This window comes from Heterocephalus glaber, unplaced genomic scaffold (genome assembly GCF_053883595.1).
Source record: "Heterocephalus glaber isolate CG9 unplaced genomic scaffold, H.glaber_assembly_v1.0 deba00000942, whole genome shotgun sequence".
In the NCBI taxonomy this organism is placed as follows: domain Eukaryota; kingdom Metazoa; phylum Chordata; class Mammalia; order Rodentia; family Bathyergidae; genus Heterocephalus; species Heterocephalus glaber.
This window is the reverse complement of record NW_028258174.1, coordinates 5,462,192-5,477,527: the sequence shown is the minus strand read 5'-3', so window position 1 is coordinate 5,477,527 and position 15,336 is coordinate 5,462,192. Positions and strand designations below refer to the sequence as shown.

At 36.0% G+C, this 15,336-nt stretch overlaps 1 protein-coding gene across 1 annotated transcript in view; it reads right to left on the bottom strand.

The window, feature by feature from the left end:
* Positions 1 to 547: 547 nt before the first annotated feature.
* The window catches only part of Slc16a10 (solute carrier family 16 member 10), a 153,754-nt gene continuing 138,965 nt past the window's right edge, over positions 548 to 15,336 (bottom strand). Inside the window, exon 6 of the mRNA XM_004873995.4 lies at positions 548 to 13,302. Coding sequence (XP_004874052.1) covers positions 13,070 to 13,302 — 233 coding nt within the window. The 3' untranslated portion in view covers positions 548 to 13,069. The remainder of the gene's footprint in view (positions 13,303 to 15,336) is intronic.

The following is a 15,336-nucleotide window of genomic DNA, read 5'->3' as shown; positions in this document are numbered from 1 at the left end:
AAGTTTCCTAGCAGCTGAAAGGCGTTTAGAGGAGCCAGTTATCAAAGAAAGAAAAAAACTTAAAAGAAAGAAAGAAAAAACTTAAAAGCACCTCTTGGAGAGCATCAGGCTCTTCTTTGCTGTCTTGATATTAAGAAGTGATTTGGTCATGAAGGTGGAGTCCTCATGAAGAGGATTATTACCTTTATAAAAGAAGTTAAAAGGAGTTGCCTTGCCCTGCTCTCACAAGACACTAAAATTTGTTGATGCCTCAATCTTTGATTTCCTAACTTCAAGAACTTTAAGAAATAAATTTCTATTATTATTATTATTATTATTGTTACTGTGTGAGTTTGTGTGTGTGTGTGTGTGTGCGCGCGTGCTGCAGATTGAACCCAGTACCATAATGAGCTCTACACCTAGCCCCAAATTTCTATTTATAAATTACCCACTCTAAAGTACATTGTTACAGCAGCCCAAATAGACTAAGACCAACAGAACCTATAGAAATAAAAACTTTCATTTGAAAAAATATAATCAATTTAAAAAGATAAATAAGACCCTGAAGAAATTTTTAGCAATGTGTATTAGAGTCACAGTTACTATATGAAGAGAGTTCACAAATCAATAAGAAAAAAGTAAACAACCACAATAGAAAATACAGGGAGCAAAAGAATAGACAAACCTCAAAAAGGGAAGTGCAAATGGCCTTGTGGCTTATGACAAATATGTATATTAGTAATAAAAATGTAAATGTAGACAAATATATGATTCCACTTATTTGAGGTACCTCAACTAGTCAAATTCTTAGAGACAAAAAGTAGAATAGTGGTTACCATGTGTTGGGGGAGGGAAAATAGGAGCTAGTGTTTAATAGATACAAATTTTGAATCTGAGAAAAGGTTCTGGAGATGGATAGTGGTGATGGTTATACAACAGTGTACACATCCTTAATGCCACAGTACACTTAAAAATGGTTAAAGTGATAAATTGTAGGCTGGGGATTTAGCTCAGTGGTTCTAGTGCCTGCCTCAAAAGTGCAAGGTCCCGTGTTTGATCCCCAGTACCAAAAAAAAAAGATAAATTGTAAATTTTATATTATGCATATTTAACAATTTTAAAACAAAAGTGAAATTTTAAAATGAAGTTTTTTGTAACCTATGACATTTTCAGTTTTCAAGATTAAAAAAATAAATAAATAATCCAGGCATGGTGGTGCATGTCTGGAATCCCAGCACTCTTGCTTAGGCAGGAGGGTTGTAAATTTAAACCCAATCTGGGCAACTTAGTGACTTAGCAAGATCATGCCTCAAAAAAATTTTTTAAAGAGAGAGAGAGATGTTGGAGACATAGCAGTACAAAGGCCCTGAGCTCAATCCCTATTATCACAAAGTAAGAATGAGGAGGAAGAAGGGAGGGAGAGGAAGAGGAGGCTAAGGAGGAAGAAGGAGGAGGAGGAAAAGGAAGAAGGAGGAGAAAGAAGGAAGGAGGAGGGAGAAAAGGAAGGAGGAAGAGGAAAAGGAGAGGAAGATGAAGAGGAGCACCAGGAGGAGTAGAAAAAGAATTGTAAAGGTTGTCTTTCTACTCAGAAATTCTACTACTAGGAATCTGGCCTAAAGGAAATAAAGATGAGCATAAAGGTTTAGCTATTACATTGTTCATAGAAATGATGTCTTATCATTATGAAATATGAAAATAATCTAGATGTCTTGTCTTACTTTTATCATTGCTGGGACAGAATACCCAACACCACAAGTTGAAGGAGGAGAGGTTTACTTCAGCTCAGCTTGTAGAGGTTTCAGTTCATAGTCAGCTGGCTCCAAGGCAGTGCAGGGTGGCAGAGGGAAAAAAAGTCCACGGTGTCGCAGGCATGAGGCAGCAAAGCAGTGAGCCTTCTTCCCCCTTTTTTTTCCATTCAGGCTTCATATTGTTTGGTGCCACCCACTCTCAGCATGGGCTTTCCCATCACGAACACCCAGAACTCTGCTAAGCCAATCAGCAGACTAAACCAGTTATCACATGCCCATAATCCAGTATTATACACGGATGATCCAGCCACCTTCAATGATCCAGCTACCTCCCAAAGGCTCCATCTATGAGCACATGAGGCTTGGGGGTATATCTAGGTATAAGCCATTATGATGTCCAGTGATAAGAGTTACATCAAGTTAATCATTCATCTATTTCACAGGCACCTGTGCAGGAATCAAAATAATGAAGTAAGCCAGGCTCAGTGGCACTTTCCTGTATCCCAGCAACATGGAGAGCTGAAACAGGAGTATCACTAGTTCGAGGCCATCCTGGGCTACTTAGTGAAACCCTGACCCAAAATAAAAAATAAACCAGGCATGGTGGAACACACTTGTAATCCCAGCACTCTGGGAGGCTGAGGCAGGAGGATTGTAAGCTTGAGTCCTGCCTGGGGAATGCAGTGAAGCCCTGTCTCAAAAATAAATAAAATGAAAGTCTGGGGATGTATCTCAATGAGAAGGCTCTGAGTTTGATGCCCAGTACTGAAAAAATAAAGAAACAAATAAATAATGTTTAGTGGTAGAACACTCTTAGGTTTGATAACCAGTACTGAAAACACAAAAAAGATGTAGAATTATGTGGTTGGTATGTGTGGCAAACTTTTGTTATTATGCCTTCCTAGAACCTATTCACCCTTTCCAATCCACAAGACCCTAGTTTTTTGTTTCTCTGGGGGATTTTTGGTACCAGGGATCAAACTCAGGACCTTGTGCTTGCAAGGCAGGTGAAGGAACCACTGAGTTAAATCCCCAGCCCAGTACCCTAGCTTTCTTTGAAAGGACCACTCTTTCTCCTCTCTTATTCCATGAAATGAGTTGCTCACTAGCTTGCTTCAGAGAGGCATGGCTCAGGCCTGGTGAGTCAGCACATCCTATCTTCTGGCCTCAGTGATTGGGTCAGAGATGGGTGGGCCCCTGTCCTATCTTGGACCGATGCGTTTTGATCCCAGGACTTTTTGTCCAAATCATTGGGAAAGGGAGCATCTTTTTTTCTGCTAGGGCTGATAAAAAGGATAGGTTGAAGTTGTGAGGAAGAGTCCACCTGAACACAGCCTATCAAAATGAAATGCCTAGGCTTTTCACTCTTAATTTGATTTTCACTTTTATCACAAACAAAAACAAAATCACAATGAGTGTAACACAGTATGTTAGTAAGCTTTGCATTGCTGTGACAAAATATGATATAAAGGAGGAAAGGTTTCTTTTGGCTCATGGCTTCAGAGATTCTAGTCCATGCATAGCTGGCTCCTTTACTTTTAAGCCTGTGGTGAGGCAGAAATGTCATGGTAGAAGAACATGGCTGAGGAAACCTGTTTACCTCATGGTAGCCAGGAAACAATAAGAAAGCCAGGAGCCAGAGAGGAAGGGGGCAGGAATCAGAAACATCCCCAAGGTCACCGTGATCCACCCTCAACTAGGCCCCACCTCCTGTATCTATCACACTTCAATAATGCTATCAAATTATAATTGATGGGACAAATCCACAGATGAAGTTAAAGTCCTCATCAATTACTCCTCTAGGCCCTACCTCCGAACACTGCATTGCTGAGGGTCAAGGCCTCAATACATGAGCCTTCTGACAACACCATATTTAAATTCTAGCACAGGAAAGACATTTAAGTGTTAAGTGAAAAAAATCACGTTGCAGAATATTAGGTGTAATATTTACTGAAAATCCCATTTTTCCATGGTAAAACAGTCTTATTCTCCAAATGATTATAAAACTTTTCATTAAAAAAGTTTTAGAGGGTTGGGGATTTAGCTCAGTGATTCCGCCGCCTGCCTCCCAAGCATAAGGTCCAGAGTTTGATCCCTGGTACCAAAAAAAAAAAAAATTTATAGCTGGGCATGGTAGTGTAATGCCAGCACTTTAGGAGGCAAATGGATCACAAGTTCAAGGCCAGCCTGAGTAACTTAGAGTAACTTTTCTCAAAAAAGGGATGAGGATGTAGCTCATTCAGTGCTAAGGCCCTGGGTTCAATCCCCAGTGAAAGGGAGAGGAGAGGGGAGAGAGAATTCAGCCTTAAAAGCATATAGCTGTTTCTCTTTTATTCAACATAGACGCTTTCATTTCAGTAATTTTTCCTCCCTTCCACTCAGGGAATTCCATAAATATAACAAAGGCTTAAAGAATTTTGCTAAAAATTTTATTGCATTTACTGAAAATATATTTTTCCACAGTAAAATGATCATATTCTCCAAATGATTACAAAGGTCTTTGTATTAAAAAGAAGTTTTGTATTGCACACTATTTAAAAATCAACTATAAATTACATTCTTTGAAACAAAACATAAAATTTTTTAAAGTACTAAAATACCACATACTGGTCAGATCCAGCATGATCCTTTAGTATAGTGATCTATATTTAAGCAACTATTGTGCCAACAGTGGCATCCTATATGAGGAGAAGAGGAGAGCTGCACTGCACTGTGCACATGCACTTGGAATAACTTGGGTTTGATGTCTAAGATAAGGTGTGTCTTTCAAAATACACAAAATAATTTAAAACAATTTTCACATAAACATTAAAATAAACTGACATGAAAAACATCATATTATACTGAGATACTCATATTAGTTAAAATATCCAAACTCTCACTAATACTACAGGGTCTAATTTGTTGTAGCTCTAACTTTCTGGCCAAAATAAACTGGTGGGAGAACAAACAGATAAAATGCAAACTTACCAAGCACTATGAAATGCCTTTAAAAATCTTACATTTCTCAAACAATGCAGTCTATTAATGGCTACATCAACAGTTATTATTAAAGGGATGTAATAACTGTGATTTAGAAACTCCCATTCTCCTGTCTGTGTATAACTCACGTTAATATTAGAAAGAAGTTATTGCTAGTGAATCCAGGATAGTAAATTATGAAAGTATAGCCCAGGGCTGGGGATTTAGCTCAGTGGTTCCGCTGCCTGCCTTGCAAGTGCAAGGTCCCAAGTTCAATCCCCAGTCCCCCCCAAAAAGTATGGCCTTTTTAACCAGGAAAATGATAGTGTGTATTATTTTCCTATTTTAATTTGATAAACTCATCATAAGATACAATTAAGGCAAAATTTTTTGAGAGCTGGACTAAATATCTGAATCCCACTTCCAGGAACATTAAGACTCTGACCCATGTCTACTGTGACACAGAATTTTAGGTGTCAAATTCCACAACAATGGTGCTAGGAACCTTTGATAAACCATCAATCTGAGATTTACTGACACTGACTGACATGCAGTGCTTACTAATTTAAGTCTCTGTGTTAAATCTGAAAGATGAATAATGATATTTTCAGTGAGAATGTTTTTAATTATGAAAATATAACTGAGCAACCCACTATTCAAGTTTTAAAGTTGATGAGTCCCAAAACTGATTTCAGCATGAAAGACAACCAAGTAGCATCAAATGTTCAAATGTCTACTTAAGCAAGCTCAACAGAAAGCTACTATATATGTAATTTGTTTACATTCCCTCAGAATCACAGAAATAGCTTGCTTTGTGCTAGAAACACTGGCAAAGGAATTTTTCTTTTAAAGTTATTACCTTGGAAGGCCATGATCATCAGAAAGTTTTCATTTAGTGATCATTTTCTTGTGAGATTCATAATTTAAATCCTTCGGTGTTAACAAAAATTACATACTTTGAAGTACTAGGTTCAGTAATCACTTTAAAGGTGAAGTTTTATTCTCAGATGTTATACAAAATGCAACATTTATAATGTTGGTTCTACACATTTTTGTGTTGTATTTAAAAAGAAAAAAATAATTTTGAAAGGAACTGAAGTTTAGCACTAATAATCTTGATCTAATCTTTCTTTGTGGGGGGAATGGTACCAACAGTTCATCCGTAGTGTGGGGTCAAAACAGAACACTGTTAATAGCTGATCCTCACTCCCTGAAATAATATTCTAATATAGACTAAAACATGAAAGACACTTCAACCCATTAGGGAAGATCACAGTAGAAAGTTTCTGTGTTTTCACATATTTACAATATTTAACAAACTGATTAATATTTTTTAAATGTTAACTAATAAAGAATAAAAGTCATATTATAGGCTCTAAAATGGTATAATTTGATTTCTGGTGTTATTCTGTATTGATCATTCCTATCGCATGCATGCTTAGTGACATTAAATTCCACAATACTCTTCTTACAGCACTCATATTGAAAGGCAATGAAACATCTTTAATTAGACTGGAAACATATGGGCTAACTCCTACACTGTTATCAGACCCAATGACAGCATTTTTAAAAAACTCTAGTGAGATAAAAGCTCATTGCCATGGTCCCTGTCCCACTTGGAAAGGAGCACCTCTTACAGAAGTTTACTGTGTAAGTTGTGAGGTTCGGGCACAACTGTACACCATCAGAGATCTTCTATCCTTCTGCCAATGAAAACAAGACCTTTTCATCACCACAGTTTAAAAAGCCACAGGTGAAGCATTTTAGCAAATACTCGTTATTGTATCTGGATTATAAATTTCTTCAATTTTTGCCCTTGTCAGACCCACAGGCCACATTAGCCGTCATTCCTTGTTCGACCCTTTAACATCTATTTATCAGAAAAAAAGTACTAAAGAAATTTTACTGAAATTCTGACCCCATTAACAACCTGTACTTGTTTGCCTTTTAATCCCGAATCACCACAGCACCCTCTGATGAAGCATGTGTTGACTCAGCAGGGCCTCTGATTGACAGCTGAGGTAGGCAAGTTGTCAGGATGAAGTGAGCATGGGCCTCGAGTTCTTAGAAAGGTGCTATTTCATTCCCACAGCCTCTTACTAGTTAGAAATACTGAAATCTTCTGTCTCAGAATGAGGTAGCCTCCTATATTATTCTGTATCTGAAAGAAAACAGTACCATTCCCCCCACAAGCAAAACTGTACCCATTTAGAATGGTCTATGGACCTTTAAAAGAGGTTTCCCTGAATGAATAGAGGTCAAGATGATTAAAGTTTACTATTTGGAAGTTTAAAAAAGGACATGAAAAGTAAACTACTATACCCTAAGTTTCAAGGTTTCTCAGAGTGATTGAAAGGTTCACAACATGGATCTTTATTTCCTCAGGCGTCATCTGATAAAGTCATTTATGGCGGTTCAAAGACTATGGTTCTAACATGTATGCAGTTTCCAAACATAACTATGGGCATTTGGCCCTTTACTTTTGAGAACTGTACCCTACTATAGTTTATTTATAACACGAAATATCAGTTTTTGCCAACAAATAGAATAATAAACATGGATGTAGCTATGAAATTATAGTGAGCCCAGGAGTTGTTTGTCCCCTTTATTACTTGCCCCAGCACCATTCTCAAACTCAGCTCCAGGATGTTTTTTATCTACATCAGAGCAAACCATCCACAAAAATCAGTGAGCATAAGGGCCAAACTAATAAGACAGCAGTGCTCTTCATAGCATTCTCATCCCACCTTACCTCACCGCATCACTGTTAGGAATGACTAACTGTGCTTTTGTGTTAATAATGACAAAAAGGTTGCCTTTTATTTATTTATTTTCTAGTACTGGGGATCGAACTCAGGACCTTGCACTTGCGAGGCAGGCATGGTGCCACTGAGCTAAATCCCCAGCCCAAAAGCTTGCCTTTTAAAGAGCTGCACTTCATCCCTTAAGATAGTATAATGGAAAAGCAATTACCTTTAACCTAATACAAAAGTTGCTTCTTAATGTTTATGCCAGCATCATTTAAGTTTTTAGTGTTAAAAACTTCCTAAGGAGTGTTTTTTTTGTTTTGTTTTTCCTTCCTTTCTTAAAATCTGGTACTGGAGATTGAACCAAGAGCCTTCACACTGAGCTATATTTCCAGCACTTTTTAAAATATTTTGCATTGAGACTGTGTTCCCAAGTTGCTGAGTTACCTAGCCTGAGATGGAACTTACAATTCTCCTGCCTCAGCCTCACAGAGTGGTGAGATTACATACTCTAGTTTTTTATACTTGCTTAAATTGTTCACATAGGTTAAAATTAGCTCATATATTTCTACTTGTATCTGCAGACTCTAGGGATTTTACTCTAACACCATTCACCACAGAATGTAATCCAACCTTAGGTTCCTAATGATCAACTGCCAGAATGGCTTCTGAGAGGCCCAGGATATGCCAAGTCATTCTCCATGATACAGTCTCAAGACTAAGATTTAATAAAACCTTAATGGAATATGAAAATCAAAGCAAAAATTATGCTTTCTGAAATATTTGTTAACTTGGCAATTTTCTTCTCAAAGCACTTAAACATTTAAATAAAAAGTTTTAGAACCTATCACAAAAGATAACGATATGAAGCTTAAATATTTTAATCATATAATTTTTTAAAATTCATTGTAGACCACTGGACTGTAAGCTGAAGACTAGGGGCAAGCTATTCTCCAACTTAGAACAAAACTAAGTAGTGCACCTAAGCAACAGTGTGACAAAGCAAGAATGTTAACGGACTCCAAGTTTTTGAAGGATCTTAGAGTAAAGGAAATGTAGAAAAAAGAATGATAAGGAAAACAGAAAAGAGTTAAAAAAAAAAAAAAGGTGCATGATCAAGTGGATTTCAAACCAAACTCTGAAACACTTCTGGTCCCAAGAATTTCAGATAAGGGACAGTCAACGTATATGTACAAATCTATTGTGAACATGTGTTTTCATTTCTCTTAAGTAAAAACTTAAGAACAGAACTGTTGGTTCTTAAGAGTAATACAAAAAATTTCTATATTGTTTTCCAAAATGGTTTTATCATTTTACATTCACATTAGCAGTATTAGAAAGTTCTAACTGGTTCATACCTCAGCTGAAATTTGTTCTTTTAAAACTTTTAACTTAATCTCCCTAATGAGTGTATAATAAATACAATCTTGGTATTGTACTGATTAGTATTTTTTCTGATTCTAGTGTTGCACGGTTTCCTTGTGCTGTACTGGCTATTTACCATCTCCTTGTATCTACTTTTTAATTGGGTTGTCTATTAGTAAGAGTTCTTTATATATTCTCATCATGGGTTATATGTGTTATAAATATGTTCTGGTTAAGGGCTACTTTTCATTTTCTTAACGATGTCTTTTAAAGTTCTAAATTTTTATGGAATCTCATTTATCAATTTTTTTCTTTTATACATCATGTATTTTGTATCCTAGGAAATTCTTGCCTACCCTAAATTAATGAACATTTTCCCTTATAATTTCTTCTTTAAGTTTGGTGTTTTTTTTGCGGTACCAAGGATCAAACTCAGGACCTTGTACTTGCCAGGCAGGCAAGGCGCCACTGAGCTAAATCCCTGGCCCTTCTTCTTCAAGTTTTATAGTTTTAGTCTTTCATATTTAGGTTCATAGATCCTTTCAAGTTATTTTTATGTATGGAAATAAAGGGTTGAGGTTAATTTTTTATATACAGATTTTAAAAAAAGGTGCATATGAAAGAGTGTGACAGCCCAGCACCAGGCACTCCTCAGAGCCACCCATGTTACAGGTTGCTTCTCCCAAACCCTGTATCACATTTTCTATTGACTAACATCAAAATTATCTGAACATGGTGCTATGATGACATGGGTATAAATTAAAACATGCTTAATTGCAGTTAAAAGGATTACAGTTATCAAAAGTAAATATGTTTACTATTTATACTTAAGTGTACATTTACTTCCAAAGTGTGGGAAGTTGAAGCTAAAATCACTAAAAGTTTCTGCATACTTGGGTGGATCCTGTGGGATCATCTGCAAACATGTATAAACTGATAATATATGGATCATGAAACGTAACTGAAGTCTTATTTCTATTTATGAATGGAATTGGAAGCTTGCTATAAACACCACGCAATTTTCAGTGGAAATTGCAAGTCTTGTAACAGGGCTATAAAGTGTCACAACTATGATCAAAAGGATTTACAAATTATAATAAAGTAGTAATAATCTGGGTGGTATATTATTTAAATTGATGGATCCCAACAATATCCAATGAAATGAAATTTAACCAAAACGTTTCTGGCAGCTCCTTGGGCACCTGTTACAGTAGTATCTGATCCTGAGTTTCTATGAAGAATGAATCCTCCCTTTCTTGTTACTGTTGGCCTCAACCTCTTGCCAGAACCTTTTGAATAAGAGAGTTTACTGAGTCTTATCAGAGGTAGGATGATGAAATTTTTTAAAAGTTCTGACACTGTATTCTCCTCTCAGAGAAGTGCCTGGATTGAATGAAAATAGTTTATCAGGTCACTACACTGCAACAGCAACACTGTTCAGAAATTAGGATTTATTTTTACTAAGGCAATATTTTAAAATCTAGAATATTTTAAATCTAGAATATTGTAAAATCTAGAATACCTATCATTATTAATTAGTATTTTTCATAGCTTTGGTTTGTATATTTTAGATTTGTAGAACTTTTCTTACCAAGTAATATATTCCTAAATATTTACTTAGAGGAATTTAGCATATTTTATTCTTTTTCTAACTTTAAATGACTATAATACTCTTCATAAGCATCTACTACAGTAGAGCTTTTTTAGTGTTATAGATCCAGTTTGATTCATTGTATTAAACTGAAAACTATAAATGTATATTATATACCAATATAATATGCTGAAATCTAAATTTTTATTATAAATACTTAAGTCACTTTGCTGTTTTAAAGTGAAAACTAACCCAGCAAGACCAAGTGTTTGGATTTCAGATTTATTACCTTTTTTTTCTTGCTCCAAAATTAGCCAAATTTTTGAAGGAAAAACCTGGAGGTTCTAATACAGTTAATTTTGGAGGTCCTAATACAGTTAATTTTCCATTTTAGAATTATTCTTTCTGTAAAATGGGGGGGGGGAGTATCTTTAGAAATGTTTGCTAAAAATGTTTAAAAATTAACATTTTATAATGGCAGGTTGGATGACTGGTCTTAGTTATTTTTCTGAACTTTTCAAAAGCACTGATATCACTAATGAAGTAATGTTTTAGACAACTGGAGGTGAATAAGTAAAGGACTCAATAATGTACTATATTATTATGCCTAAATCCTTTTCTAAAAGCTTAAAATAAGAACATAAAAGGGCAATATGGTCAAAATGTAGGTTTTTTGTTTGTTTTCTGCAACAGAACCTTCAGCAAACAAATTATCAAAGACTCCTGACTATTAGAAGTAGTACGATGAAACTGTGTGTACAGCATACTAAACTGCTGAATGTACTCATGATCAAAATCCCTGTCACTAAAATCCTACTAAAATAAATTCCACATTTAGTATTTACACAATGAACTTTCAAGGTGGCAGATGAGAAGGCAGAAACCTGAATGTCACTGGATTTCCAACTTTCGGTTAACAGCCTCACGTCCTCATGGCCCAGCCCACCACTCCCAAACCAACAACTACAAATCCATATGCTCTCCAGATAGTCCCCTCCTTACCCGGACAAAGAATGGAAGGACTCTGCCTTGTAACCACAAGAGAAGACATAAGTATTGAGATAATACAAACAATGTTCTTACCTAACATAATTTAGAAACAGATGGATCCTGGAGCTGCTTTAAGACAGCATTCTTTTCAGGTGAACAGGTACATTCAAGGACAATCTAATGTTGTTCTATACTTAGGATTTAAATATACTTTCTATATTATTAAATTTTAAAAGTCTCAAGTAGAAAGTATAATCTTAAAGATACAGAACATTGTTCCATTTTTCATAAATGAGTAATGGGTTATGGCATGACTTTGGTTTTAATTGTAGATCCTAAAAATAATAGTTTTCTAATAATAATCTCAATATAAATAGAAAAAATAACAGAAATGTTAATAGGGAACACACTAGGACAGTGATGGCAAACATTTTAGAGCTTCAATGATACAAACAGGCTACTGCAGCATGCGTGCCATAGGTTCACCACCATTGCTCTAGGATAGTCATATGACATATGATGACATTTCAGTCAATGATAGACTGCATATGACAGTTGTCCCTTAAGACTGTATGACCTAGAGATGTAATAGCCATTTTAGTTTGTGTAAGGTAAACTTTGTGATACCTGAACAACAACAAAATCACCTAATGATGCATTTCCCAAAATATCCTTGTCATTAAGCAATTTATGAATGCAAATTTTTGCTAGAAAACTTTGGAAATATAGGAACTGTTTCTCTTTATAAGTACTTTTAATTCTTAAAGACCTATTATTTCATAAATCAATTTAAGCAATTGTTTATATCAGAATGCTATTTTCTTCACAAATAAAGTTTTGCTTCTCCCTCCAATTTGGGCCTATAACTCCTATTTGATAACATGTTTAATAAAACTTTACCATACTAATAAATCCAGAAGTCAGAAATATTCTAAGTTAATTTCCAGAATAGCTTTCATGCATTCTGTTGTATTTTATTATTTAAACAAAATCAAAAATTTGGGATGTTTTGGCTACTTGAGCAAAACACACTGCAAACCCAAAGGGAACAAATGTAAATGGAAGAAAACTGCTCTGCCCTTATGAAGAGGATCCTCCTCAGCTCACATATCAATTCAAATACACTTTTAGCATCTCCTCCCAGAAGGCTCCTCGACACTGAAACAAGTTAGAATACCCCAATTTCATAGCTTATTGAGCAGCAGGAAAGTAATTTTCACATAGTCCTATAGTTTAGGTGGATCTGTTGTTATCTAGAATACAAGCTTAAATTTTTCAAAATGTTTCAAAACAGAGGTACCAGCAGAACTCAAGATACTACATGAGACAAATAAAATATTTCCAGTTCTAACCAAACTGTAACCATTCAATATAGCTTGAGGTATTTTAAAGTATTTTACAAGCTAAATAGAATTCACAGTTTCCAAAGTTGCCTCTTACTGAGATAGCTTCAAAATATTTGACTTTCAGATATGTTTTCCTGTAACAGAGTCTCTTCCCTCAAGACTCCTGGAAATATCATAGCTACTTGGTGGCAGAAAACGGTTCTTGTAGTAACAAAAGTTCTATTTCAATCATTGTGCTATTCCAAGGATGTGATTAAAAAATAGAAAATTTGCAATTCATATAAAAGGAAAACTTGCTTAAAATTCAAAAGCAAGTCCAGTCTGGTAGAGGTATATAAGACATTAAATAATAGCAACCGATTCTTTCTTGAAGATTCCAGATGAACTTGACAGCAGAGAGTTCTGGTTCCCCAACATTTTCTCCATCTTTTCTCCTTCAGTGGTTTTCTGGATCTCTCTCTGCTTCTTACTATGGATCCATGGGATAAGACAAAGTACAGCACCTCCAATAAGGGGAGGGACTCCGGCGAGGTAGAATGCCACATTATAGGAACCCAGCTTGTCACGAAGTAACCCTGGGAAGAGAAAAAGCTGTCACCGAGAGAGAACAAGTGTGCCTCTTAGGGCCTCAGATCAGTCACCTAGAGCCAGGCTCTTAACTTCACCTTCGCAGGACTGGTTCAGACATCTCAGAATTAGACTTTTGTCTTTCCCACTTTTTTTAGTGCATACTATTTATACAGAGAATTTGGTTTCATTTTGGCAGATTTGTACATGCACATAACATACTTTGCTCCCTCTTCACTCTCCATGCCCCATCCTTCCCCTTAGTTTCACATTTGGGGGCTTCAATGTATACAGTGTATTCTGATCATATTCGTGCCCCTATTACCCATCCTAACACTCCCTTCCCCTCCCCTTCATCCCTTTCTCTTATCTAATAAAAGTTCCCCTTCCTACTTTGTCTTTTTTAGATTACACATATTAGGGAAAACATGCAACATTCGTCTGTGTCTGGGCGTATTTCATTCAACATTATGCTCTACAGATCCCTCCATTTTTCTTTAAATGATAAAATGTCATTAGCTTTATGGCTGAATAATATTCCACTGGGTATATGCACCACATTTTCTTTAACCACTCATCTATTGATGGGCACCTAGGCAGGTTCCATATCTTAGCTGTTGTATATTCTCCTGTGAAATACAAGTGTGCAGGTATCCCCATGGTATGCTGAGTTGAATTCCTTCAGATACATCAGACACTTTAAGGAAATATATGTAAAATATAAATCTCTTCTGATACGAAGAAGGAAAATATCTCATATCTTTAATCTTGTCTCAGAGTACTGGCCTTTGAGGTTTCTGTACCAAGATATTAGTTGGGAAAATATTTGCAACTAAGCTTTGGCTTTCTCAAAATCCCTTAGAGGCAGTTTGGGTATTCAGACATGTAGGGTAACAGTGCTAGAATCACCTGAAGGCAGACCCAGCATCCAGCTAAAACTTGTTTTAAATGTCTACATTTCAAACTGATCTTGGATCTATGTACTTGTATAAATAATATGAAACTGCTGGGCATCATGGCACATACTTGTAATCCCAGGTTCACAGGAGACTAAGATAGGAGGATGATAAGTTTGAGGCCAACCTGGGGGCAACTTAGTGTTTCAAAATAAAAATGAAAAAAAAAAAAGGCCAACTGGGGATGTAGCTCAGTATGAAAGCCCTGCATTCAATTCTCGAGGGGGGGAGCAGGGGGTCCAAAAGAAAGAAAAATATAAATTTAAGTCAGGATGAAAAAGGTTGTGACATTTTGGAAAGATACTAACACTTGTCGGTCCTTGGGGAAGAATATATAAGAATGTATGTTTGGCACTCTATTAGATCCTTGCACTTTTCTTCTGAGTGGTATTATTTAGAGTACTTTTTACTTCGAATTTCCCTAACAAAATCTGGGACTTGGGGTTTTAAACATTTTCTTAGTGTTTTTAAACCTTTACTATACAACCTCAGTTATCTGAAATTTTCAAGGAACATACTGTATTATTGATTTGACTGATTTTTTAAAATAAGTAACTGAAGATTTTTTTCAGTTAAATACTAATACATACAAATGAATGTGCATTCTCACTCTGGACATAAACATAAAATATGCAGTATCTCTAAATATACAAATTCCCTATCTTCTGAATCAGAATGTTCCATATGTAACTGAAGCGTTCATCTTTATGAACATTAATTAATCAGGTTTTGCTATAATACTGTGATGCCCTCAGAACCTACTGGTGAGCTAGGCCTGCTAGGGGCTTTCTGCTGCTAGTTGTTGCTTGTTTTTTTGCCCACTTTGTTGTTGATTTTTGTTTTTTGGTACCAGGGATCAAACTTGGGACCTCGTGCTTGTGCAGCAGGCACTGGAACCGCTGAGCTAAATCTTTCTGCCCACTTTGGAAATTTCCTGTTACCTCATTATTCTTGGTCTGATAGCATACACCTTTCCTACTAAAGTGTTGCTTATAAGCTGCGGTCAATTTGGAAACCCTGAAACTAAGCTTGTAGGGCATAAAAATAATAGTGAATAGTGTATTACCCTAGGGAAAGAGGAAGGGG